The following is a 26401-nucleotide window of genomic DNA, read 5'->3' as shown; positions in this document are numbered from 1 at the left end:
CTGATCACTGCCCGAAAATTACTCTCCGAAGTGGTAATGAGCTGAAAATGTTAGGCTCTCCTTTTAAATAAAGCAACAGCACCAGAAGAACAATTGTGATTGTTAAAGCACCAAGGCTTCTCCAATGAATGTATCTGTGATATGACACAGTATGAGGTCAGATGAAACAACTGTAACCAAGGAGGAACACAGCGAGAGAACAATGAAAACTTCAAGATCTGCTGCGAAATATTTTTTTTCAAGTGTATGTTTGCAGAAGGAAGTAGAAAGAGATAGAAGTTATTCAGGAAAAACAAAACTATTTTAGTCTACTGTGGGTTTCCTTTATTTTAAAATTATAGGTTCTCTGTGTGATTCACAGGATCTTCTATCAACTTGCATTTTTTAGAATTAACAGGTCCCAACACACATGTATCTTCTTGACCCAGGTACTAGGTCCAAATGCACAGGATGGTATTATTATGAACTGAATAGCTTTCAAATGTAACAGATATCTGCTGTCAAAGAGATATCAAACATGCCTCATGGCCAAGGGATCCTAGAAACAGGTATTTCTGTAATCAACTGCTGGCCCTCTGTGTCACATGGGAAGCAATACTTTCTGCTCCACAATAAATGCCCCATCGCTCTGCCTGGGTGTGCTGCTGAGCCTTGGGAAAGGGCAGCTCCCCGTGTGCAGCACTGCTTGGGTTTGGCCTTGCTATTGGCCCTGGAGGTGACAGATGGGAACGTCCAGGTCTTTCAGCAGTGACTGACATGTCACATCTGACCATGAACAAAGCCCAGTCTGGCTCCTGCTGCCAGAGGCAGGGTGTTCCCAGCCCAGACAGAACCAGCACTCGGCTGCCTCCTTTCCGGTGCGATGGTTTTGAAGGCACAGCACTCCAACTACCTGCCGGGGGAGACAGGCAAGGAAACAGCATCCTTGCCAGTTCAGCTTTGCATCAGGACCTGACTGGCTGCATTCCTACAGGAGTAAACTCCCATCCCAAGCTACTCAGCATCTTGCCTTGAGGTGCTGCAGCTTACAGAGAGAACAGTTCTCAGAATAAGCTGTGATGGGAAAAAAAAGCAGTGCTGCAGTAAGTTTTGAGTGCCTTACACCCAGCTGCCTTCTCCTTCAGGGGATCAAGGACAGCAGCTATAAACATGCAGGGGTCTTTTTGCCCAGGCTAGCTGCTGCTGGGGAAATAAAGCCCTGTCACCAGGGAGGTTCTGAAAGGCATAAAAAGCCACAGCTTCCAGACACCATGTCCTGCTGCAGAGCCATGCCTACCCTGCCAGCCTCCTGCTTGCTGCCACTGAGGCAAGTCACAGAGCAGGGAATCATGACCAAGGCTGGGAAAGAGAAGGCCCCACTCCTAGTGTGGTCAGAGAATTCTCCCAATGACCACATCCAGTGAAGACCTGTGGGGATGGTGGCCCTGGGGTCACCACATCCTTCATGGGAACCCATGGCCTGGTATGGCCAGGTGTGGGGTTGGGCAGCTCAGGCAGGAGCTGGGTGGCTTGGGCAGGCTGCCTGGTCCCCTGCGCACCTGCCTGAGCAGTGGGGAGGGGACTTTGCCCTGGAGCCCTGTCGGGACGGCACAGGCCAGGGCACACACACTGGACACACATGTTGTCCATGAAATGGGAATCATTACCTGGCGTGCAACAAGCCAAGAATTGCAAACTCGGGAGACATTGATTATTTATTTCAGCATTGTGCAAGCCTGGGTGCTCAGTGGTATTCCACAAATCAAGCACAAGCAACCGGAGTTTCTGTACCATTATTCATAAACAGAAATTCAGAGTTAGCAACTTCCCAAGCTCAGCCCCTCTAGTAGGATTGGTTAGTCATTTCCATACAAGTTACATAACCCCAGCTAGTCTGTACACGTGCAGGGAAAGGGTGTTCATCTGGGCAGGGGTCTTTTTGACCTGTAGGTGTGATCTTTAGCATTTTACTTAAGGTTGTTCAGCAATAGGATACACAGACCTTGAGTGTTTTGGCTAAGTTAGCAATGGAACCCCTGGAGCAGGTCCAGTGGAAGACAGCAAGGATGACTGGGGGACTGGAGCATCTCTCTTGTGAGCAAAGGCTGAGGAAGCAGGTCCTGTTCAGCCTCGAGAAAAGACAACTGGGAGGGGACCCCATCAGTGTCTACAAGTATCTGAAAGGAGGGTGGCAAGGGGATGGAGCCAAGCTCTTCTCGGTGGTGCCGAGCGATAGAACAAGAAGCAACAGACAGAAACTGATGCACAGAAGTTCCACCCGAACGTGAGGAAGAACTTCACTGTGCAGTGACCATGCACTGGAACAGCTTGCCCGGAGAGGGTGTGGAGTCTCCCTCACTGGAGACATCCAAGAGCCATCTGGATGCCACCCTGTGCCCATGTGCTGTGGGGTGAGTCTGCTCGAACAGGGTTGGACAAGACGCTCCGTTGTGGTCCCGGACCCATTCCAAGAGCCTGTGATTCTGTGCATGTAGACAGCAACATCGGGATGTGTTGCGTTCTTGAAGCTCATTAGTGCCAGCATGTCGGTGAATGGGGCATGCCGACTGCTGCCTGTTCCACTGACTGGGGCTCCTTTGTCGTGCTTGAAAGCGCACACAGATCTTACACCAACGAACCTCCTGACTGAGGATAACACACACACATACACACACACACACACACACACACACACACACACACACACACACACACACACACACACACACGCACACACGCACGCACGCACACACACACACACGCACACACACGCACACACACGCACACACACACACACGCACACACAGAGACACGAAACTGCCGACGCGGACGCGCAGCCCACACCGCCCTCGCGCCCTCCGCGGCGAATCTGCCGCTACGGGGCGCCGCCCGGCCCAAGCTTCCTGGGCGGCTTCGCGCCGCCCTGCCCACGTCGGAGCGCGCGGGCGCCGCGCGGTGGGCGTGGCCGCAGCCGCTCCGAGGGACGCGCCGGGCCCGGGGAGGAGGAGCGGGATCGGGAGCGGGATCGGTCCTTCCCCGCCGCCGGGGCGAGGCCGCAGCGGAGCGGGGCGGGGGGTGGCCGGGTCCGGCCCATGGACCGTCCGTGCCCGAGGCGGAGCCCGTGGAAGGAGCCGCTCGGCCGCGGGAAGTGGCGCGGGGCGGCTGAGCGCGGCTGAGCCCCGGGGCCTTCGCTTCGCCCCGTCCCGTCCGTACCCCGCGCCCGCCGCCCGAGCGGCACCATGTCGGCCAAGGTGCGGCTGAAGCGGCTGGAGCAGCTGGTGCTGGACGGGCCGCAGCGGCACGACAGCGTGCTCAGCGTGGAGACCCTGCTCGACCTCCTGGTCGGCGTCTACGCCGAGTGCAGCCGCGACTCGCCGCTCCGCCGCGACCGATACGTGTCCGACTTCCTCGAGTGGGGTGAGCCCGGGCGGGGCCGGGGGCCGTGCGCGGTGCCGGGCGAGGGGCGGCGGGCCGGCCGGGGGCGGCCCGGCCCCGCAGTGCGCTCCCACCGCCGCTCCCGGCAGCGGCCGGAGACGCCGCCCCTGGATGCGGCGCCTCCCTGGGGAACACCCCCGCCGCCAGCCGGGCCTTGACCCTCCGGGTCTCCTCCCTCGGTCCCAGCGAACCGCTTGGCAGCCGGCAGCAGGAGCAGCGGCGGAGTGTCCTTGGCCTGAAACCCTGCTCGGCTTAGCCCGAAATGTCAGGCTAATCCGGCACTCCTCGGAGGGTTTCCTACCTGGGGGAGGGGAGGAGGGGGAGCACCAGGCTCAGGCTTTGAAATGTTGCTCCTGGTGCCGGCTCGTTGCTTTAGAGAGGGCGTGTGTGTGTGTGTGGCTCGAAGAAACAGTTCCCGTTCATCGTGCAGTCTTTTTTTAATTTGGGCATGCCCCCCAAGGACAGAGTATTTCTAGGCAGCCTTTCTACGAGCTTTGTTTAATGGTTCCCTACTGTTAAGCAGCCTGATAACGAGAGACCTCCAATAGTCCGGAGCGTGCTGACAAAAGAAAATGTGGATACTTTTGATAGCACTTAGGATAAAGTTTTCTATCCAATGTTGTTTAGTTAAGGCTATTGACTAGAGGTATGTGGAGAGCAGAGATCCTTCCCTGCTGCATGTCTAAATGAATTTATGTTAAAATGGCCATGGTGGCTGACTGGTTTATTCAGCTGAGTAAGTTATGAATAATAATGTATGACGAAGGTGACTTAAGTTCTCCATGGAATAAGAATTGGAGGGGAGGGAGGAGAGATCATTGCTCACGAGAATGTTGTCCCGTTTATCAGCTGTTCCATCCATGTACAGTTAATTAGGCTTTAAAAGAGCACTCTTAAGAAAATAAAAAAAAAAAAAACAAAAACAAAACAACAAAACCCCCCCAACCAACAAAACAAAGGATTTCCTAAGGGAGAGGGAGGGGCAGATTTACTTCAGTAAATGCAAATGTGTGTCTTTAGCACTAGAGACCAGAGCACTAACATGAAGGGACAGCTGGTTCTCCTTAATTTCTGTGGGGACCACCACTCTTTGTCGTACACTAACAAACTAAGAGGATTCACTTCCTGGACTCTTCTATTGACGTCAGTAATGCGATTGCCAACTGAATAATTAACCACTTTATCACATCTGCCCCGCAAGGCTGCAGCCTGGGGAACATTGATTATTTGTTTTGTCATGGGAGCTTTGTATGTCTTCTGTAAAGAGCATTCAGGGTTTTTGTTTTCAAGCTGATGGCTTGAACGAGTGAGCACCAGCAAATTGTTAAGTGTGATGGATCAGACTGCAACATACTTTGAAAACTGAAGTTGGAAGGATTTGGGGCAGGCCAGAGAATGATATGCTTTTTCTATAGCGCTGCTGGTGGTTGTGTCTTACTGATTGATCCCAGCGTTGTCATTTTCTGTGTGATGGAGAGGCCGATTATCCAATTGTTTATAAAATCGCTTCTTTTAATTCTATTTATTTTGTTCACTGAATGTGAAAAGGTTACTGACTTGATGAAAAGTATAGCTCGCAATAAAAACAGTGTGTAGGTTTTACTGCAGTGTGGGATTACCCTGGTATAACAAAGTGCCTATTCAATAAATAATTGAAATGTATGTGAGCTACCATCTGGTGCTGCAGAGTAGGGATAAAAGTTTATAATCCAGGCTCTTGATGGTAAGGGGGTGGGCCTAAGTCTGCACTGTATATTTGTGTTCCATTGGCAAGGGATACCCTTAAAACCAATTACAGTTGATACTGTGTGTTCCTTCCTGTCCTTCAAGCTGTTAAAAACAAATCAGTGCCAGCAAGGAGACACCTTTTATCTGTGTCCTAATGCCCTCACAGTGTGTTTCCACTGACAAGGAACTTGTTTCTGCCTCCAGCTAATAAGGAAAATATCATGCCAAACATGCTAATCTTCCTTATGTCATGATGTGTCTTAATTACAGCCTGATTTCTGTTAGAAGATATTCTGGATTAATGTGCACAAGTTTTCTGTGCTGCTATGTGTCTGTAGAAGCATCAGAGTGTAGTTAAATATTTGAGATATACTTTGAAGATCAGTGTTTCTTTATCAGCTGGAGACAGAAGGAATTTCCTTTTGACAAAATGGAGACTTACCACTGACAATGGAAATAAGCTGCATAGGTATTAAGTTTGAATTAAGATGTGCTATATAACAAACATTTTTTTTACAATTTTGATTTTGAAACGGGGTGTGAGGTAACACACATGTAAAATTCCCTTGAAATGATTCAGTGTGGCTAATGGACTTGCTTGCCTTCTTAATTGGCTGGAGAAAATAGAGTTCAGGTGTGGTAGTTGAAGCAAGGTTTTTTCTGGCTGTGGGGTGCAGAGGAGATTCTGAGTTGTGCGGTGTAGTTGCTGGATATGGATATCTCTGCTTTCTGACAGAGCATGGTGCTGCTCATACTCTGTAGGTGGTGAATCCTGGAGAAATGGGGAGTACAGAAAATTAAGTCCCAGGTTCATCCTGTGAGACTTAGCCCATCTCCTCTCTATTCGACATCCGTGGAAGCCTCGCACCTTACCTGCGGAGGCTGATAAACTCCAAATGCTGCATCCCATTGCTTCTGTCCTATTAATTCCTCTGCTGCTTCCTGGTAGTCCTGCCACAGGCTTATTTCTTCAAAATCTTCTTCCTATTTGCTAACCATAGAAGAGCGCAGGGTGTGGTCCTTTGCCTTGAGGCAGCTTGTGGCTTCCATTGCTTTACAAATCTTGTAAGAATCTGCGATTTTAACCTTGTCAATTATAGCTTTCCCATGGTGAATGGAGCTTTCAAACAGACCGTTCTTTCCCTATACTGGATGTATAATACACATATCTTTATGCCAAGTGTCTTTGGAAAAGAGCTGGCTGAACTGCAACTGAGGAGTCCAAAGTCCTTTTCTTCTAGTTATTTTTATTTTTAACTTCTGTTGAATAAGCTCTCACCAAGTGGTTATCACTGTTATATTGTTTATATAATAGATACTGAAATAAGGCTCAGTATTCTTAGTGGGAATTCAATCCAAGTATGTTAGGTAACAGACCCATGTCTACATGTTCAGAAAGAACTTCTCAAATCTGTGCTTAGTGTCTTCTAAATTGTTGCTGCATCTGCTGCTCCTCGAGTGAGAAATAGTGAGGAGTTCCTGTTTATTCTAGTTGGCTTTGCTCATTCCTCTCTGAAAGTGAGACTGCCTGAAGCTATCAGCAGGCACAGAGGGGATGCTGCATGGACTTTGGACTTACCTGATGGACTGGGATGCTGCAGTGTGGTATTGTCCATATGCTGCAGAGGGATGTCCCAAGAGACCTCCTGCAGAAAATGCATGCTGTCCCTTGTTTACCCTGACAAGAGGAGAAGTACAGGAGTGCTGGAGCAGCACAGTCACAGCTCAGGTGTCTGTGCACCACCTGTCCTTTAGCTTTCAGGTACAGCGTGTTCCTCCCTATGGAGCCTCTTGTTTTCTCATACTGAGGCATCTGAGTCTTGCATAACCCAGTGCTAGAGTAGCTGCTTGCAGGGCACCTTGCTGGCTGGCATCACTTCTGTGCTGGTTTGACATCACCTTGTTTTTCAGGAGTTATCTTAGCTGGCTGTGGCTGGTGCTCACTGCCCCTTCCTTCCAGTCACCAGGGACTGGTGCAACCGGCTGCTCCGTTTTTGGACAGCTGCTCGTCACAGTTTGCAGCCAGTAGTCAAACACGTTCAGAGGAGAGTCTCACAGGAGTGGGCCTTATTTGTATTCAAAATGATCCTGGTGCTGCACAGCCTCTCTTGCTTCAGCCTTTGTTTCCTCTGACCCTGTTTCCTACTGCTGGCCTGCTACAGAGGGCAAGGTGGCACGTGTCCCTGTACACTTCATTCAGTGTTGTTTCACTCCCAGACTGTGTACTGGCTGGTTCTCTCTCTGACAACACCTCAAAACCCCTGTCAGAGTAGTTTAGGCTGGTCTGTGTTTGCTTTTTGGTTTGAAGCAGGCTCAGAAGATACTTCTGTGGACTGTTTCTCCTCATTTGTTATGAGTTGTCTGTTTGAATGCTGACTTACCTTCCGTGCTCTCAGTTTGTGAAAGGTCTGCTACCCAGCTAGAGTGGTGTTCTGCTTTTGGATGGTGGTGGTGGAGTTTTTTTGTCTCTGTGTTTTTCTTTTTTCCTGAGAGGACCTTTAAGTATGCTGAAACTGTGGGGAAAATGAAGAAGATGCAGATGAGTAGCACAGGTAGGCCAGCTTGGCACCTGCTGCTGAGCTCTTGAAGACAGTCTGGCGTAATAGACAGTGGATGCTGTTGTAGTAACATCAATATATTACCAGTCTGGACTAGAGGAGAGAAAAAACTGTATGCACAGAGTGCGCAAAGCAACCTCTAGCCTGGCCCTGAACTGCCACTTTTGGGTATATATTTGTTATGCTTGAATCTGGACCATAGATGGAAAAAATCATGTACAGAACATGGACAGGGAAGGGCTGCTGTGCTGGTGCAGTGATTCACAACTTTAGGTCGCTGTCAGGACTGGTGCTTCAAGTTCGGATCTGGCCATTTGGAGGGGCTCTGTGAGCTTTGCAAATGGACTCCAAGGCCTAGTCTTTCCTACTTCCAGTTCTGCTTAAAGAGATACCTTAACCTTTCAGATAAAAAAAAAAAACCCTAATTAGGGAAGGGATGACCTTGCTGGGTGGCCTTTCTGTCAGAACAGTGCAGAGCTTGTTTTCTCAGCCTGAGAGCAGTTGTGTGAGCCTGAGAAAGGATCTTTCCAGCCTGCATTAGAGCATCTTCTAAACTAGCTGCAGGGTTGACCTGCAGTCCTCTGCCACAAGTACTGCTGTACTAGAAAAGTACTAGGTAAGGGGAGGGGCACAGTGTGTAGCACAGGAGGCAGAACTATCCTTAAATATTTTTGAGATTACCTCAGAGCTGATGGACTTTCAGGGTTGCTTATGAGGATCTGTTGGTCTTTTGGGGTTACACCAGGAAAAACTGTCACTTGATAACACGTCATATCTCTTGACTTGAGGGCTTAAATTCCTCTCTTCCTTCCCTTTGGCACTCCTCCCCCCTCCCCTGCTTGCAGAAATACAGATAAAAATCCAGGAAGGGACCTCGGGCTCTGCCAGCTCGTATAATGTCTTTCTCTGCGCAGGCAGAAATTGCAGTGAGTGATAAGCCTGTTGGGCGTGTGTGTGAAGTGACAGTGGTTGGGTAATGAAGATAGCCAAAATCTGAAATTCAGTTTTCTTGTTCATGAGCTAAGTTTCCTCTACATCATCCTCTATCCACCAAAGCCTGATACTATCCCTTGTACTAGAGCTGGTGGCAGGAGGGTGTGGACTGAGGGTCCCCTGGGGCAGGGTACAGCTCCTGGTGCCTTGCAGATGTTCTAAAAAGGTGAGTGGTGGTGACCATGGGGATTTTTGTGAAGTGTGGATGCAGCTAGAACTCTTCCCTGCTCCTGAAGGCTTTCCTGTGGTTATAGATGGGGTATAGCTTAGGTCACCTTCCGTAACAAGGTCATGGTCATCATCTGGCAGAATAGTGTGACCCTGGCTGCTGAATCCAAATTTCCTGCATTCTCTGCTTTGGTGGAATTGGTTTTGTTCTTTCCAGGGGTGTATCTTAGGGTTAATTCATGTTGAAGTATCCCAAACTGCCAGGTTAGCTTTGACAGCATTGTAGTCTGGTCTAGTGGCATGAGGGCATGTGGATTTTAACCACTGCTGCTGTATGATGATGGACTCTTTACAGGACATCTGTTTTAATCTGTTATATTTAGAACCAGGCAAAATCTTTTAATGGCTTTTCTGTAAAACTTCATGCTGTGAAGCACTGGCACTGAATGCTGCAGTCATGTTTTAGTAGTGGCAAAGTAAAGTGGTCTGGAGCATGAGAGGCCCATTGGCATGTGCTGTTAAAGTGACAGATGGCCTCAGTGAAGATTGTCTTTTGTCCCATAGAAGGAAGTTGTATTGCTTTTCTCCTGTGGATGAAGGTGCTAATAAATACCACCAGTCTTTAGTTAGGGTTTGAGGAATTATGTGGTGTATTGAAGGCTGTGGTCTGTATTTTGCATTTAAATTTTGTTTATCTATGAAAACTCAGAAGGGGTAAATAAGTCACTGGTAAGTTTGTCTTCGTACAGGAAAATATGTGTGCAGCTAGTCGTTTCTCACTGATGGTACATGATAAAGTGTAAGATTGTAATGCAGAAGTAAGATTTCATAAGCATACATAAATCTAAGTTTTTTCTGTCTTGTTTCACTTGCAAATCTAAATTATTTTCATATTGATTTTTCACAGATAATATTAAGATATATTTTGCAAAAAAAAGGACTCAATTTGCATCCTTAAAACTTGCATGGTCAGTGGAAATGGCTTGAAAGTCAGTTCAGTCAACAGATCCAGCACAATGAACTTTTTTATCAAATTAAGTTGAACTAATCTATTTTTGCAAAACATTAATGTGTGGGAATGAGTCAGTTTCTTCCACACCTACTAGAACAAATGATTTTGCCTGTGTGAATCAGAACTAAAAAGACTTGTTTCATTAGCTTTTTTTTTAGCAAGTTTCTTCTACTTCATGGTTGTATATTAATGTTTTAGGTTTTAGGAATGTTGATCTGTAGTTGTGATTAACTTGGAATGTTAAACTACAGATTCTTTTAATTTATAAAAAATTACATTTTCCCCTTGCATGTAATTTGAGGCAATCCATGAAAGCTGGTATAAGATGGGTATTACAAAAAGGAAGAATTCTAATACTTAACAATTGCAAATCTATCTGCACCATTAACAGAATGCAGTCCCAAGGATTATAAAAAATTTTATGGGTTCGTCTTTTTCATTACCAAAGTCTGAAAAAATTAATAGGATTATGGACCACTAATAAATTGTTTAGAAAAATAGAAGGGACTTGTTAAAGCTTTTTAATGTATTTTTGCTTTTGATAATACTTTAGGTAGAGTTGACATTTGTTTCCTAAATATTTCATAAGGTATGCTTGAAAGTTCTAATGTATTCTTGATGTTACCAAAGGGGCTTGTATCATGCTCACTGTTATATTCCACTGAAGTGCTAGGGAGTTTTGCATGTTATTTTATTTTTTTAAAATTTGGGGTTTTTTTGTAAGAAAAGGGATTTAATTTTAAAAATTCACCAGGTCTGAGAATTTTTATGTGCATTTGCTCTGTGGTTCAATGTGATCTGTTCATTTTTTAGCTGTCTCATAACACTAAAAGCTTCCAGCCTATTTTTCTCATCAGCATATGCAGATTGCCAGAATGCAGGCTTTCATTTATAAAGATCTTGTTCACTATAATGAATGTAGCTTTCTTCAGTAGGAAACTACACAGTGTTTTCTTAAGCCTTGATTTTGCATAGACCTCAGTAATCATGTCTGTAGATATACTTAGAGTGCATTCAGATTAAGTGTGTGCATCCATCATTTCCAGCTGAGGCCTTAGGCATCCTGAAGTGCCTGAGATCTTAATTTCTATCATTCATGTCATCAGGGTCTTAACACTGAAACGTGTTATTACTTAACCATGGCCTAAAGCTTCAAATGTGATTAGTACCTCTGGATAGCCAACCTGAGACATCTATAAAGGAGTCTGAGCTTTAGAAAATAGTGGGGTTATCTTTACCAAGTATTACATCGTTGAAACTGTGAAATTCATTAATCAGATGTGCATTAGTGAAGTCTGAGGTATGGTTCTTAATTTGTTTAAGTGCAGTGCATTTGAGGGGTAAATATGTATAGCTGCCTTTCCCCAAAAGGCCAAGAAAAGTTCAGAAGCAGCACCAATTTCAAATATATCCTAAATTATTTTCATAATTTATCATTGTTCTCCAGCATAAAAAATAAACATGGATAATTGCTTTGTGAAGTCCTGCTTGGAATGTGTTTATGCCAGTTTAGTGAGATGTGTGTGCTCAGGGTTTTGGAAAAGTCAATACAAAATTCTGTCTGGACTTTTAATTCAGCTTAAACCTGAGTTATGTTGTTCTAATTGTCATCAAAAGATTTGGGGAAAGGTGAAGTAACAAGTAAGATGACACCTGTTTCAAATTCGCTTGAGTAGGTTTATGGAAGTCAGTCTTAAAGAGGTGTTGCAGCTATTCTGGCAATATTGTACTTTTATTTGGGACTGTGTAGTTTGTGGGATGTGGATTCATTCTTGTTACAGGAGGTGTAACTTCACCCAAAGCACAGCAACCACTGTAAAAGTATGGGGGTTGTATATTATGATTTCCCTGTCAGTAATGGTCCCTTAGCCTAGGAACTAAACTGTATGCCTGTGAAATCTGTCCTCCTCTGCGGAAGGATAAGGTTTCTAGAAATTGCATGGTAATACTCATGGGACATCTGGAGTCTTTTTTCCCCTCTCTGTCCCTGGTTCCCCCCACTACTTCTTACAGAGATTTGACATGCACCTTGGGAGTGGATGGGGACTGTTTCCATAGCCATGCACACCTTAGGATTTCTGATGTTATAACATGGCTTCTGTGATCTTCATTTTGCACATCCTTCCTCAAAAGTTGGCTTCCTCGTGGAGCTTTTCTGTGTGCTGCCAGCCTTATTGCTGCCCGTGTGACTTGGATTATTATGCAGGAAGCTGGAGTGTTCAGAGTGCCTTTTATTTTACTGTAATTAAGGCAGAGTAGAAACAGCAGGAGGGTGACTTCAGGCATGAAGATCCTATTATATCATTTTGAAATATGTTCCCAAAGATTTGCGTTTTAAGATGCGCGTTTAGTCTTTAGATTTAGCTCTTTTTTTCTGACAGGATTAGTTAGGTTGTCATGTGTTGTTGTTCCCTCCACCCCCATTTCTGTATCATGGCTGTGGTCTGTCTCTTATGAGCCCTGAGAGATGGACACCCAGCGTGCAGGCTCTGCAGGCTTTGTTCTACAGGCTTCTGGCCATTTTTGGACTCTGGATCTGAAGGAGATTAAGCAATTTTTTCCTATTGTTAGGTGTTTTTTCCTATAGTTGTGTGTACTTGAATAAGAAGTTTGTATTGAAATTTTGAAATTAAGGATTTAGGTTTCTGTGTCTAGTCTGTGATTGCTTGCATTATGTCAGTGTGAAATGGGAATGTAATATGTGAGCACATTTTCTTTCTTTTTAGTTTGTATGCTCTTTAAGCCAAGGAGGGAATCTCAGTGTTCTTCCTAGCTGTGGTTCCTTTTAGGGTGGTGGTGTTGTCCTGGAATGCTCTCGAGTTACACACCTTGAAAGAAACAACATTTTTGTGATTCAGAACCATGGGGCTTCCTCCAGGAGGCTGTGAGAAGAAAAGTTTTACATGCATAAGAGGCTAAAAGTGATCTAGAGGTCCTGGTGGAGTACCTGGTAGCTAGGAACTGGTAGATGTTGGGTTGTAAGTGCAGAGTGAAGTCTGGAGCCTGTGGTATTTAATATTTCTGCCTTTATTGGTAATAGGTATTTTCCTGAACTCACAACACTTCATCTGTCAGAGCAGACTTTCTGAGAAATTGCAGATCAGCTGTGTCACAGGGAAGAAGCGCACACATTTTCCTTCCAGACCAGCTTTAACTGGTTGTATTAAAATGTCTTAGGTCATGTGGCATCATACCACTGCACAGAGGAGTTAAGTTTGACTGTGTTAACTTACTCTGGTATGTAATTGAAGATTTCCATTACCAGTTAGTTCAGCCTTTGGTTTCCTGAACAGTTGATACTTAATTTGGGAATAATGTCAATATACACAGAGCTGTTTTTAAACTGTGGTTCTTCTGGCCTGGTACTCCAGATAACATGGGACAACATAGTGTGGGGATGCCTAACTGGAGGCTGTATTAGGCCCACAGACTGTCTTTATCTTACCCCTAGAAGTATTTACTGAGGCAACTGAACTCTGGTTATCAGTCTGTGTTTGTTATTGTGGGCCAGCAGGATTTACTGGCTTGGATATAGTGCTGTACCAACAGGGCTACACTAGGCGGGCTTGACCCTGGCAGGCAGGACCTAGTCAGGTTTACATCTGTGGCTAGAATTAATCAATCCTTGTGCATCCTGAAGTTGACTCTGATGTGAATTGTAAAGATAAAAGCCCTGACATTTTGGGAAGGAGGGAAGTGGGAGATTTTTAATTAAGAAAATTAAAAGCCATTTGTGAAGAAGCTTTTACTGCCCTTAGGAAAGGGCTTTGCAGTAATTTTCATCAGTGTTAAAGGTATGCATCCATTTGAGTGGCCCAGACCAGGAGAAGTTGCCCTGGTTTATCCTGACAGAACCAAAGCTGTAGGTTGTCTAGGTATAGACTTCCTGTTCTTGTGGGTAGTGTTAAACATCATAAAGATTGTGTTTAATGTTTCAGGCATGTTTTGAGGGCGGGGATAGCAGATACTACATTCCATCCTCTACCTTTTGTATACAGCATTATACTTCCTTCACACTGTGAAACATCACAAAATTCAGCATGACAAATGCAAAGTTTTGCTCAGTGCAGCTGTAAAAGTTGGGGGATGACCATCTGGACAGCAGCCTTACAGAAAAGGATTTGTGGATCCTGGTAAACAATTAGTTGAAGAAGTTAGTGATGCATCATTGTAGAAACGGAAGCTGCCTATGTGCAGGGCTGCATCTGGAGAATGTAGCCAGCAGGCTGAGGGAAGTGGTTGTTACTCCACTTCTCTAGTCCTGTGTCTAGTTCAGGGCTTCCCAGTACAGAAAAACTGGGAAACTGAAGTGAGTCTAGGAGTGAACCACTGATGAGGTGGAGGGCCTGGAGTACACAACATGCCACAAGAGATACCTGGATCCCGATCAGCCTGGAGAAGGGGAATCTCATCGTTATCCTCAACTGCCACATGTGTGGTTAGGGACAGCACAGAGGCAGATGCTCCCAGGGTGCCCTGGCAAGAACGACAAACAGTGGACTCAGGCTATGGCAAGGAGGATTCTCACTCTTTGTGAGAGAAAAATAAAAGCACTCCTCCTGAGGATGGTCTTGCACTGGAAGAGTCACCTAGAAAGGTGAGAGGCTCTTTATCCTGCTGACAAATCTCAGCTGGACAAGGCCTTTGTTTCCTGATTGAACTTTGATGTTATCTCAGCTTTGAGTGACTGGGTGGACTCTAATGTCCAGAAATCCCTTCCAACCTAAATTTACTCTGTGGTTCAGTATATTTTCTTTCCTGTGTTCACAAATGTATTTAACATCATGGGTGATCTAATAGAAAACAGTTGTTCTTCATACTTCTCAGTAGAAAAAGCAATACGTGAAATAACATCTTCTTGTTGTAGATAAAGTACTTCACACAACTTGGTTTTTTTAATAGTCTCAGGTTGGCTGGCATTTTACCACAGTCTGAACATAAGTATTGACAAGCTTGTAACTAGGCTTGTAAATGAAGGGAAACTAAATTTTGTTCATGTTGTTCTTTCATGTATTTAAAGAAAGGACCAGTTTCCTTGTTCCTGGCAGTGAATTGCCAGAACAGGTTTTAAGAACTTTGGACCTATATTTTATGTTTAGTAGTGTTTCTCAAGTGTAGTTTCCTTGTGTCTAGTTAGCTTTGATAACACTGGGATATTTTAAAGCATTCCTCCATGGAGCTGTCAGAAGAACCTGCCATCCCTGCACGACTGCGAGCCTGAATCATCCTTTATGAAAACTACAGGTTTAGTTGTTGTAATGGCTGTGTTCCCACATCACAAAGGATCTCTATCTAGTAGGGCTCCTAATATGCTTATATCTGACACTGTAAGGTGTCTGGCTAAGCAGTTGCTAACAACAAGGTGAAACAAATCTTCTTCATAAGAGGAAGATCTAATGGGAGATACTCACTGGGGTTTTTTGTTTCCTCTGTAACTAAGAACTCATATAACTTACATGAAGTTGGTCTTGCCAACATGTTTTTAATGCTGATGTTCTTGATTGATGATAGTAGACTCAGCTAACCAAAATGCACAACAAATAGTGTTCCAAATCACGTTGGTATATGGAAGTGCTATCAGTGATGAGGATAACAATGTACAAACGGGACAAAACCGAAGAAATGAATGCTTTATTAGTGGTGTTTTATACTTAGAAGGTATCCAAAGTGGCACTTGACTTTCTTTGCAATGAATTTACATCTGTGTCTTTGAGTACTTCGCTTACAGCAAAACCCTTGGCAAATAATAAGGTTCTTCAAAATTCTTGTATTCCTAAATGCCTGGAAGTCTGGTAGATACCCTTCTCAGAGAACCTACATTGTCAGCTATGTCATGCAGGCATTCATTGAGAGCACTTTATAATGTAATGGTCCACTGCCCTTCTGGGGCAAGGGCTCTGTCTGTGAGCTTATAATGTGTGTTCATTTCTCAGAAGAAACTTTTCTCAACGTGTTGTGCAGTTGTTTCAGATGCTCTGGTACCTGCACAGTGGGTAATGGCAGTAACTTTTTTTGTGGACTGAGACTTGCTGCTTAAATCTACTGGGAAATACCTTTCTCTTCCTCTTATGCCCTAATTTTCTCTTTCTTTTAATTGTTCAGACTCTTCACTTTTCATTTCTTACTTGTATTTAGAAAAGGCACTTTGCAGTGATGTCTTTAAAACAGCAGTGCACACATGGCAGCAATGATCTTTTGTGTCAGTGGCTGTAGTATGTCATTGTGCACGTTGGTAATGATAGTTCTTTCTTCAAGTATGTGTTTGATAACTGCAAAATAAATAATACAGACCTCACTGGAAACTGTGCTCCAGTAATTCACCTTCAGAGCTCGGTGGGTGACAGCTGGTGAAAGATAATGGATTATCTTTCTGCAAAAGGAAAGCACGGGCAAGACCTACTTCTTACTTCAATCTCCTTGCCCTCATCTCTTCCTCCCCCTTTATGTCCCATATAACACTTAAGAACCTGTGCTCTCCATTTTCTGAGGGACTTGGGTGGAGATTGCTTGTTATCACTTCTGTGTTTAAAAAAATAAAATAAAAAAAAATTAATTGGCAAGGAAATAAATTTAACTGTGCATAACAATTCATGGAAGAGGAAATCAACACTGTCTGCTTGTAATCTTTTAACACATACCCAGAAATAGATTGTTGAAGAGTCACAGTATTTGTTTTAAAATCTGTAGTATTGGAATAAAAAATATGCAGGTCTGTGAATTAGAAAGGAGTGGAAAAAAACATTATTTAAAGTCCAAAATATTGGTCAGTATGCTACAAACATTGGTCAGGCCAAATGTCTTTACCTGGAGCTTCCAGAAGTTCCTGTACTTTAAAGTAAACTTTGAGATATTTTTTACTAAAATGTCTGTTAAGAAAAATTTTTTGAAGGAGAGATGGGACTGATGGTACTCAAAGAAAAACTTCTTATATGATATAACAAAGATTCTTACTAGGCTTGGGGATTTTGATCTGTTCAAATATGTTCGCATAGGAAAGGTGAGACTCCAAAGTGACTTCTTGGTTCCTTAAAAATACATTCCTTAAAGAGTGGCCCTTCAGAAGAGTAATTCCTTAAATTTTGATTTCATGTAATACAGTTGTAAGTGCTCCTGTTTTCTTTCCTTCCTGTAAAATACAGCTGAATAGTCAGTCAGGAGTGACTTTTTGCTAACAACTGTATAAACTACTCTGCTACTGTAAAATTTCTTAAAACCATTAGGTACATTTTTGTTCCTTGTAGAGTAATGCTGGGGCAGTCTGAGCATAGTAATAGACATAGTGACAAAGTGACCCTTGGTGTTCATGCAGATAATATAGTGAAGAAGTTTAACACATTACTGTTCCTTCTTTTTATCATGACTGATCCTTGTTTTGAAAGATTTTATGGACCTAGGTTTGGGGGTTTTTTTAAATGATGCTTCTGTGGACTTGGTTTAGAATTCAAATTATATCGGAAAAAAAAGATCTGAACTTCAAGAAATTATTATAAAAGTGAAATTTTGGGTAGAAAAACATGTTAAGGTACAAACAGTAGGACAGTTAGTTTAGTCTTCAAGGTTTTTAACTCCTTTACAGGCAATTTGATCAATAAAAAAGCAAGTTTCATAAGCAGAATCATCTTTCCCTCAGTGCTGTGGGATATTTGTGTCCTGCAGACCATTGCCACAAACCTGTGCTGTGTGTGTACCTGCTCATGAGAACCAGAGTGAAGCTGTATGTTAAAGACTGTGAAACTACCAAGAGATTAAAAACATTTTTGTTAAATGTCACGTCCTTGCTTGATTCACAGTGGCCATCCAAAGATGGAATAATGTATTACTTAACAAGGAATACTGAGCATATTTTTCATGAGGGAAAAAAAAAAGAAAAAAAAAAAAGAGAAGCCTTAAGTGACATATATATTATGTACAAGAAAAAAATATACAGCTCTTCCAGACTTTTACATTAGAGAATTACGAAGAAGTTCATGTAGAAAAAGGATTACATACCCGCAGCTCCATAATACTAGTATCAAAAATGAACTGGCTTGTCTGAACTACAGTATCAAGGCTGAAGAGTTTGACAGTCTTTATAAGATTGTGGTTTGGGACTGGATGTGTTTTTAAAGTGAGTCGATGCAAGTGGAAAATATTACCGAAGAGCTAAAACAATCATGAAATGGGCCGAGTACCCAAGGTTTACTTAGATGACACTGGAGACAAATTAGTAAAGGAAAATATTAAATTCTTTATGGAAAAAGAAAAGGAGTATAACTAAAATGATGCATAAGAAAGTAGAAGGGCAACCGTTTGGCTTTTCTCTTTGTAAATATTGGCTCAATGTCTGTAGTCGTTTGCAGTTGCATTGAAGTAGATTAAAACATTTTGTAGATTGATTGAAATTCCTTGGTTTTCTGTTTGTGGTCACCTCTTCTGCTTGTGGTCTTCTCAGAGGCCAAGTACTATGTCAGAAGATTCTGGAAAGAAGTTAATGCATCTTTACTGGTTCCTGCTCTGGAAATGGGGACTTGTAAAAGCACATCTGCACCAGTAGGGTTTTCCAGCTGCATCTCTACTGGCGTGCAGGTGCTCACCCTGGAGTTGCATAGGAGCTTCCAAAAATTTGGTTGTTATTTCCAAGTATGAGTAAAGAAAAAGGTTGGAAGCCAGCAGAATGGAGCCTGAGGTATAGATGAAGATTTGAGACTGCCAGCCTACTACAAGCTTGTTCTGAATGTCTTAGTACTTGATTTTCTGTTTTGAAATCAACACACCTGTCTAGATGGGCTGTAAATGAGGAAGAAAAAAAGAAATGCTCTGCTTAAATGCATGGAAATAAATCTAAAAGCAAAAGGATCATGGATGTAGGGTTTATTAAACGTAGATGGCGTGTGGATAATGTTACTCTTCAAGTAAGGAGGAGTGTACAAAACTGGCAACTTATGTTTTAAACAACAAGCTTAAAAGCAGAATGCTTTAAGATACTGCACCCGATATAAAAACTTTCTGGGATGATCCTCACTTATATGCCTATCTTGAAAAGCTGAGGAACAAGACATGGAGGTGAGATGCGGCATTTGCAATTGTGAGTACAGTGATTGAACAAATTTTTGTTGCCTACCGGCTTTAAGAATATGCAAGAAAAGGGAGCAGCTAGAACCCAGGGATCTTGTCCTGCTGCTGATCATGCTGGAGTGTGCAGTATGATCTGGATTGGAATGGTAGTGTGGAGGATATAAGATTCCAGGAGCCTACAAGAGGTTTGGGAATGCCTAGAAGCAAGTCCATTAAATAGCGTGTCATGTGGGCTGGCAGTCTGGTGAAAGCTTTCCTAAAATCATGATCCAGAAATTGGATTTAAGAATTTCTGAAAGATACTACAGCGAAGATGTTAGGAAAAGATGGGCTATGAATACTAAACAAAACCAAAATGGTTCTTTGATACACAAAATACTGAGATAAGGGGAAAGAGCTTATTCAGTGTACTGTACATAAATTGCCAAAATTTGGATAGGAAAGCATGATAAAAATACAGAATGAGGGGGAGAGAAGGAGGAAGAACTTCATCCTGCCTTTACTAGAGAAAGCTGAATTTATAATGCTTGGAGACTTGGAAATGTCTCTAGGAAGAGGCTTGGGGTTCTATTTTTAGTTTCCTGTTCCGTATGCTTTGCATACACATGTGATGTTAAAGCTCTTTAGTCATGTTCTAATTCAGTTAGATTTTAAGAATTCACCCTTAACTGTTCCAAGATTTGCCTCCGCTAACAATGACTTTCTGATTTGAAGGGGAGTTTAAAATTTTGAAACTGCATAAACTGTCATATGTCTAAAATTCTAGATTATCATTTATCCAAAATGTTTTGTTTCTTGGGTATTCACTGTATGTTAAAAAACCAAACCCTGTTTAAATTGATTTTTTTTTTCTTATTTAATAGCAGATGTAATGGTCCTGGTCAGTTTGAAACTTCAGAATAAGTAGCTGATGCTAGCAAAGCTGATAACGTGAATGGGCAATAGTCTAAAATGGAATTCTGCAGGCTTCTTGGTTTATTTAATCGGCAAATAGAATTTTGGGCTTTTTTTTTTTTTTTAGCCATGAGCACTTTAAAAAAATATTGGTACTGCTAATGATGGACTCCAATCAATCAGATGGAGTTTGACTCCATTTTTTGAAAGCTACATCTAAGGCCAGAGGTTGGATTTTCTCAGTGTTCCAGTAGATTCTCCCCACCCCCCACTCTTGGTAAAATTTTAGACTTTTCTTAACCATTTTAAATTTAAACTCTACTATGTGGAAGGCCTGGGAATAGATAGAGAAAAATTTTGAAATATGCTGAGGCAAGGCAGTGTCAGACTGGAAGTTAAGGAAAAGGTGCACAGCGAAATTAGAAGCATGTTGCCGTATCTGGGTAAGGTTTTCATCACACATCGGAAGGCTGAGAAGTGTATTTCTCTTCCCTTTTGAATCTCTTATATCCTGTCTGAGCAAGTAATTTGTCAGGAAGCATCCTGATAATGCCCTCTGGAGATGTGCTTACTTTCTGAGTCCCCCAAATCCCAGTGACACTTCTGTTGCAGGCAGCTGGCCATGCTCCTGATGCCCTGCTTGCCCTGGGTTTTGTTGGTAGCGACCTTTGGCACTTGAAGTCAGTGAAAGCAGTGCTGCTGTAAATGGTCTTCCTCTTGTTGCCAGCCAGTGGTATTGGATTAAGTAGCGTAAGACAGAGTAGCTTTGGCTCTAGATTCCTGGTCTAGAGGGGGAACTGAAGAAGTGAGAGTATTTATAATAATAAAAAAGCCACTCTGAGCCGTCCACTATAATGTGTAGCAAATCTTAGCATGGGACTTGTTAGTATTCTCTGCAGATTTAAACACAGTTCCCCTCTTCTGTGCTTCTGAGTAACTTGAGCTACTCCAAAGATTCTTGTGCCTGGTTACAGTAATTGCTTGTCGCATGTCTTTGTGGCCTTTTCCTACGGCAAAGATCTGACTTTCAGTGACCTTTTAATTAGATCTCAAGCTCCAGGCAAGTTTTGAAACAGGGTGAGTAATGTCTGAGAAAATGTCCTCCTGCCCGCTGCCATTTAGAAAGAAGTGAAGAGAAAGATGTGCCACACCTGTTCTTAAAGTAGCTGTTGCTACCTGAACTCTTGAAATTGAAAAACAGCTCAGGGTATTTATGTGTAGTGTTGCAGCCTTGAGCCAAAAAAAAAAAAAAAAAAAAAAGAAAAAAAAAAAAAAAGTCAGGTGCAGTTCTGTAGCACTGTAAGCTCACCTAATTGTCCCATCCCCTTAGTCTTGTATTTCCTAGTCTGTGGCGTTGATCTGGTTGGGAACTGTCAGGCAAAAGGTAATTGTCATTTGGCTGTACTTCCTCCCCCACGGAGCTCCCTGTGTCAGCAGCAAGGCAGGCCACCTCTGCAGCAGCTGGACGCGGTGCAGACCGCTGCGTGGGCGGCTCATCACACCCTGTGCCACTTCACACAGTGGCTTCAGAAGAAATGCTCTGCTCCTTTACCCACCTCGCTTGTGCTGGCTTAGCAGCCTCTCCCGACCCATCAGCTGTGATGATTCAATTTCTTCAACGACAGGGTGATAGTTGTGTTATGTGTCTTGGTAGCTTGGGATCCTGCTGGTTTTGTGATTAGGATCAGGTCAGTGAGGTGAGACCAGCTGGATTTGTTGGAGCTGGTGGAAGGAAGAGAGCTGATCTGTGGAACTGCCCCTCTGGTCAGAGCAATCTGCTACAGTTGTGTCATTGAACTACTTTACTCTAAATTTATAAGCAGAGAAAAGGAATGCGTCATAAGGTGGATTTCACTCCTGTCACTCTCAGTGCATTTGTAGGGTGCTTTGGCAAGAAGAACTTACTGGAAACCTCTAAGCTCTAAAAATAAAGAGGGGTGGCATGCGGTAAATACTGCACCAGTGTAAAGTGTAAATTGTTCCGTTATATAATGCACGTATTATGTTTATAGTAACTTGAGAGAAAAGCTGGTATATATCTGGAGAAAAAAAATTCATTTACTCTAAGTGATTGATAAAACAGCTATACTGCTTTCTTGTTACGTTTTACTTCTAAGATGAAATAAAGCATGCAGTCAGGAACTAGAACCTTGCTCATACATTGATGATGTAAGTGGTGGCTTAATGTAAGCGTATGTATGCATGCTTATATCAGCACAATGTGGTCATCAGATTGGAATTGTTCTATTTCTTAGGATGTGCAAGAGGTGTTGGGTCTGATGAAATTTAGTTGCATCCTGTGTTACTGAAATTTGGGTGAGCTCAAATTTGAGATTTTCTTAACCATCTGAAAAATACCATAATTTTTTTCTGAGCAGGTGTAATTCTCAGACTATTCTACAAAAAATTATTAAGTATGCTTTTAAGACTGTTCATCATGCAGTAAAATAAGTGTATTTTAACAATATTTACAACGTTATGGAATGAAAAATGGAATCATTGAAATTTTACTGTTTGGAACTAGTGATTCATATAAGCCCCCTGAAACAATTTTTCCATTACTGATGTGCTTCAATATGTGATTGCCATTTACTGTGGCTTAAATGGCCTCTTCAACACCTGCAAAATCTGGCCTTGAACTAGGAGTACAGAAAAATTGAGGCAGGAATAAAGCTAAATTAAACAGATACTGCATTCTGTGGTGTTTCTTACAAAGCTTTGACATGTGTTTTGGAAGAGCCTGTCCTAATGTGGTATAGGTTGACTGGAAACAGGCTCAGGTATAGCCACTTCCGTGGTTGCTGTGCTCCATGCCACAATCACCTCAATTTCCAAAGCCATTTTGTGCTTCTGCAGCCTCATCCTGCTCCCTGCCTTGTGCCGGGGCTCCAGTGTCCCAGCTCTGTGGGAGTCCCATTGGGGGAATGGTTTGGTGGAAGGGGGTGGAATGGGATAGACAAGTTAGCTTTCACCTGGAAATGTTCCTTGTTTGACATACCACATGAAGGCTAATGATGATCCAAACCATAGACTGGAGAGTGGTGAGAAGGAACAAGGAGGAACTCCTTCAGAAGAATGAATTTCCTGGATTGAAGTGGTCATGGTAGTTCCCTATTCGGTTGTCTGAGATGTCTGGGATGTCAGACAGTCCCAAGGAAAATCTGTATATGGCTTGATGTACGTGTGTCTTCCAGGCTGGGTACTATCATCTTGAGGAAAATAAAAGGATTGAAGATGAAGCTTATGAAGGCATTGGATATCAGCAGTTCTTTCAGGGCAGAAAAGTTCCTTTATTGTGGAATAGTAATCTTTTCTTTCCATTTTTTTAGCAAGACTAAAGAGGAAGTAAAGTACCATCTTTGAAAACCTTGCAAAATTTGAGTAGAAGCAAGATCCACTTGTTTCAGTCTCTTCAGAAAGTGCCAACTTGCAGACATTGTTGGATTTCTGCTCATTATTTTAGTTAGTGAAGGTGCTAAGGCTGAAGAGGCTGATGGACTGCCAGGGAATCCGTGGTTAGTACGTAGTCTGCTGGGAGAGCTGGGAGTCTTAGGGAAAAGCTTAGGAAAACGTTAGAGAAGCATGGCAGCTTTTCCTCTCCCAAACAAATGTGGCAAGTTGGAAAGAGGTATGAAAAACTGTGGACTACCAAGTGCAGTCAGGAGCACTTCCTCTATAGGGGCTTTCTTTGTTTTACCATGAGAGTTGGGCTGGAATTTAATCTCGAACTGCTGAGTGTGTTCTGAAATGCCCTTATGAGTGCTTATAAAGTTGCAGGTTTTCTTGTCCAGTCTTCCCGCTTAAAAAAATCCTGTGTCCTGACAGCAGTATCCTGAAATACTACATTTTGTGAAGCTTCACCAGGTTTGTGTGCCTAGTAAGTCACTTCTGGCTTTCCCGAAGTCAATGCTACTTACAGTCACATTCTTCTTCAGTGTTAGTACTAACAGTTTCATCTTCCAGGATCAATATTAATTAAGAAAAATCCTGTCTGAATTTGTTCTAGAAACCAAGGTCTAATTCCCTACATTTGGATCATTCAGTGACAGTAACATGAATAAAAAGAGAAATTGTGCCGTGAGCTTCACCCTCTGTTTGATCCCAGTACAAGTCTCTTCTACTTGTACTTGCATCCCTTGTAGTACTAGCACACACCATGGTCTGATTAGCATGTGGTTTTTATTTTACCTATTATTTTTCCTTTGGTAAAGAAGGGTCTTGCATATATATGAGTACAGCGAATAGTCATTTGGTGTGTTTCTTTGGATGTGTGAGCCAACCCCTACTTCCTCTGACCTGCTAGAACTGTCTTTCTGTTTAGTTCTCAAAGACACACGGTGGCCTTGGCAGGAGTTAAACTGGCCATGTGTTTTGCCATTTGGACTACTGGAAACCATCTTTGTGTTCCTCAATACTTGTCTGTACAAACCTTGAGTATTATCTTGGATGTCCTTTCATTGTAAGCATGGAAAGCAGTGAATGGGCCGGGCAGGCAGATAGCCAGCTATTAAGTGTTTGTGGTAACATTCATCAGCGAGCTGGCATATTGCTGCTGATTGAGTCCTTCTGAGTGCCACTTGATTTTGGGGCTTGCCACACCAAAAGAATAACAGTGAACACAGATGATATTTCAAGGTAAATGCCTTGCTCTTCTGCTGGCAAATTTAGCAACACTAAGAGGATCAACATCAGAACTACTACTTGATATTTTTCTTGAAAGCACTTCCCAGTGCCATTAGCCTTTAGCTTAGTGTTAAATTTTTCATGCAGTTATCACAGACTAGTGCACAAATTCCAAATGCCAGAATCAGTTCTTCTGTTACTGAAAAAGCCAGTTACGGAGCAAGATGCAGAAGCGACAAAAACTTGGTCTTGGTTTATGCCTAAAATTAATGATGTTTTTATCCTTTTAAACCTTTGAGGGGTTTTGCACGTAATTATTGAATCCAAATGTTATCCAAATTCATAGTTCTGTTAAGTGTCAGCAAGGTATCTGATTAAAGGTGCTCAAATGCTCTTTTACATGTGTCAGAAAACTTCCATAAAATGAAGCAAAATCCATAACTGGTTGCAACTGAATGCCTTTGTGCAATAGTTCTTCACAAAGCTTGAAGGCTTTTAAAGCATTTGTATACCAAATAAAGACTAACAACTTGATATTTAACTTAATAATTGGTTACCACCTTCTGTCTTGAAAAATCAGCCCCAAGAAGACTCCGACTTTCTTGCTGCTGTGTTCGTGTATGTCTGTTTCTACTGGCATTTTAGTAAATAAGAGAAATGTACCAGCCACTGTAAAACTGGCTGGCCATGTTCAGGGAATAAAGAGGACTCAGACAGCATGTGAAGCAGTGTTTTAGCAACAGGTTGTTCTGCAAGCTCTGGAGGCACTGTAAGAGGTAACCAGGTTGTGCTTTCTCTGGTTTTAAAGCCAGTGGAGTTTGTGTCATTGCAGTGATAACTGAGAGTCTTGCACCACTGCATTGATCCAATGGATGTTGATGGGTGATAAAGAATTGGATCACTGGGCAAGAGGCATACAGAGTAAGCTAAGTGTGTCTATGTATGTTTTAAGAACAGGAGGGAGGGCATGGCAGAAGTAAAAGGCCCGGCAAAAAAACGTGTCAGAGAACACAGATTATGTCACCTTTGACTTTGTAAACAGCAGAACTTTGGTGAAGTTTGTCTTCCTGTAAACTTGTATTTATCAACTTTACTAGGCTCAGTGGAATAACTGCCTGCCCTTCCCGCTGCATGACCTTCTCTTTTCTGCTGCACGCTTCCTTTCTTCCCTCTTCTGTGCAGTATTGTCCCACTGTTCCTGCGTGACTGTGAGGTATGTCTGCTTTGCACCTGGGCGTGTGCTGGCTGCTAGCTAAGCAGGTGACTGCTCTATTCCTGCTGCCACCTTTCCCTTAGTGGAGGTGGTACTATGGGTGTCTCCTATTCACTGCCATTTTTTAAATAAAACTTCTAGCAACTTGGTATCTTTGGACAACTTCAGTGAAATTTGGTAAAGGGGGAAGGGTCTTTTTTGGGGTCAAAAGGTACTGGGTGAGAGAAATGGCCTCAGAATACCCAACAGTGTGATCACACATACCTTACTTCCTTAGGAAACCAGACTGAAAAAAAGCATTCACAGAGGTAGACAGTAAGAGGAAACAGGCCAGCATAGGAAAAGGGAAGCAAGGATCTATGTTTGGAAAAATTAAAACTGGAGTCAGCATAGGATGGAAGAATAAAAAAAAAAATCGCATTTCTAAAATACAGGGGAAATTTCACAATCTGATACAAGAGGATTGTACTTCTTTAAAACTCAAGTGTGGGTTGTAACAGGTATTTATCACCTTAGTAAGCAGGTTGGGGCTACCTGGGTGTGGGTGTCTCCCAAGACATGCATACAAGCACTAACTTGCTAAACCTGCCAGCCGGCTGTTTTAGTAGCAATATCATAGGAGCACTGTTTCTTTGAAAAGGGTGCACAGAGGGCACACAAGTTACTTGATTTCTAGAATGTAAGTTAAGAGGGGTGGCTGAGGGAAATGGTAAAATTTGCTGCTCTTTCATGTTCTTTTTCCAA

General features: G+C 42.9%; 1 protein-coding gene across 8 annotated transcripts in view; it reads left to right on the top strand.

Moving 5' to 3' along the window:
- The first annotated feature begins 2967 nt into the window (after nt 1–2967).
- CDC42BPB (CDC42 binding protein kinase beta) overlaps nt 2968–26401 on the top strand; it is a 91061-nt gene continuing 67627 nt past the window's right edge. For 7 of the 8 annotated variants that reach the window (XM_066188861.1, XM_066188860.1, XM_066188859.1 and 4 more), the window contains exon 1: nt 2969–3396. In XM_066188861.1, the coding sequence (XP_066044958.1) occupies nt 3219–3396 (178 nt within the window). In that variant the 5' untranslated portion in view covers nt 2969–3218. Of the gene's footprint in view, nt 3397–26401 lie in introns of all 8 variants that reach the window. The other variant, XR_010721952.1, reaches the window with a different exon arrangement.

Source organism: Chamaea fasciata, unplaced genomic scaffold (assembly GCF_029207755.1).
Source record: "Chamaea fasciata isolate MVZ Bird 193981 ecotype frontalis unplaced genomic scaffold, bChaFas1.0.hap1 SCAF_7, whole genome shotgun sequence".
NCBI classification, from domain to species: Eukaryota; Metazoa; Chordata; class Aves; order Passeriformes; family Sylviidae; genus Chamaea; species Chamaea fasciata.
This window is presented reverse-complemented; position numbering and strand designations above follow the sequence as displayed.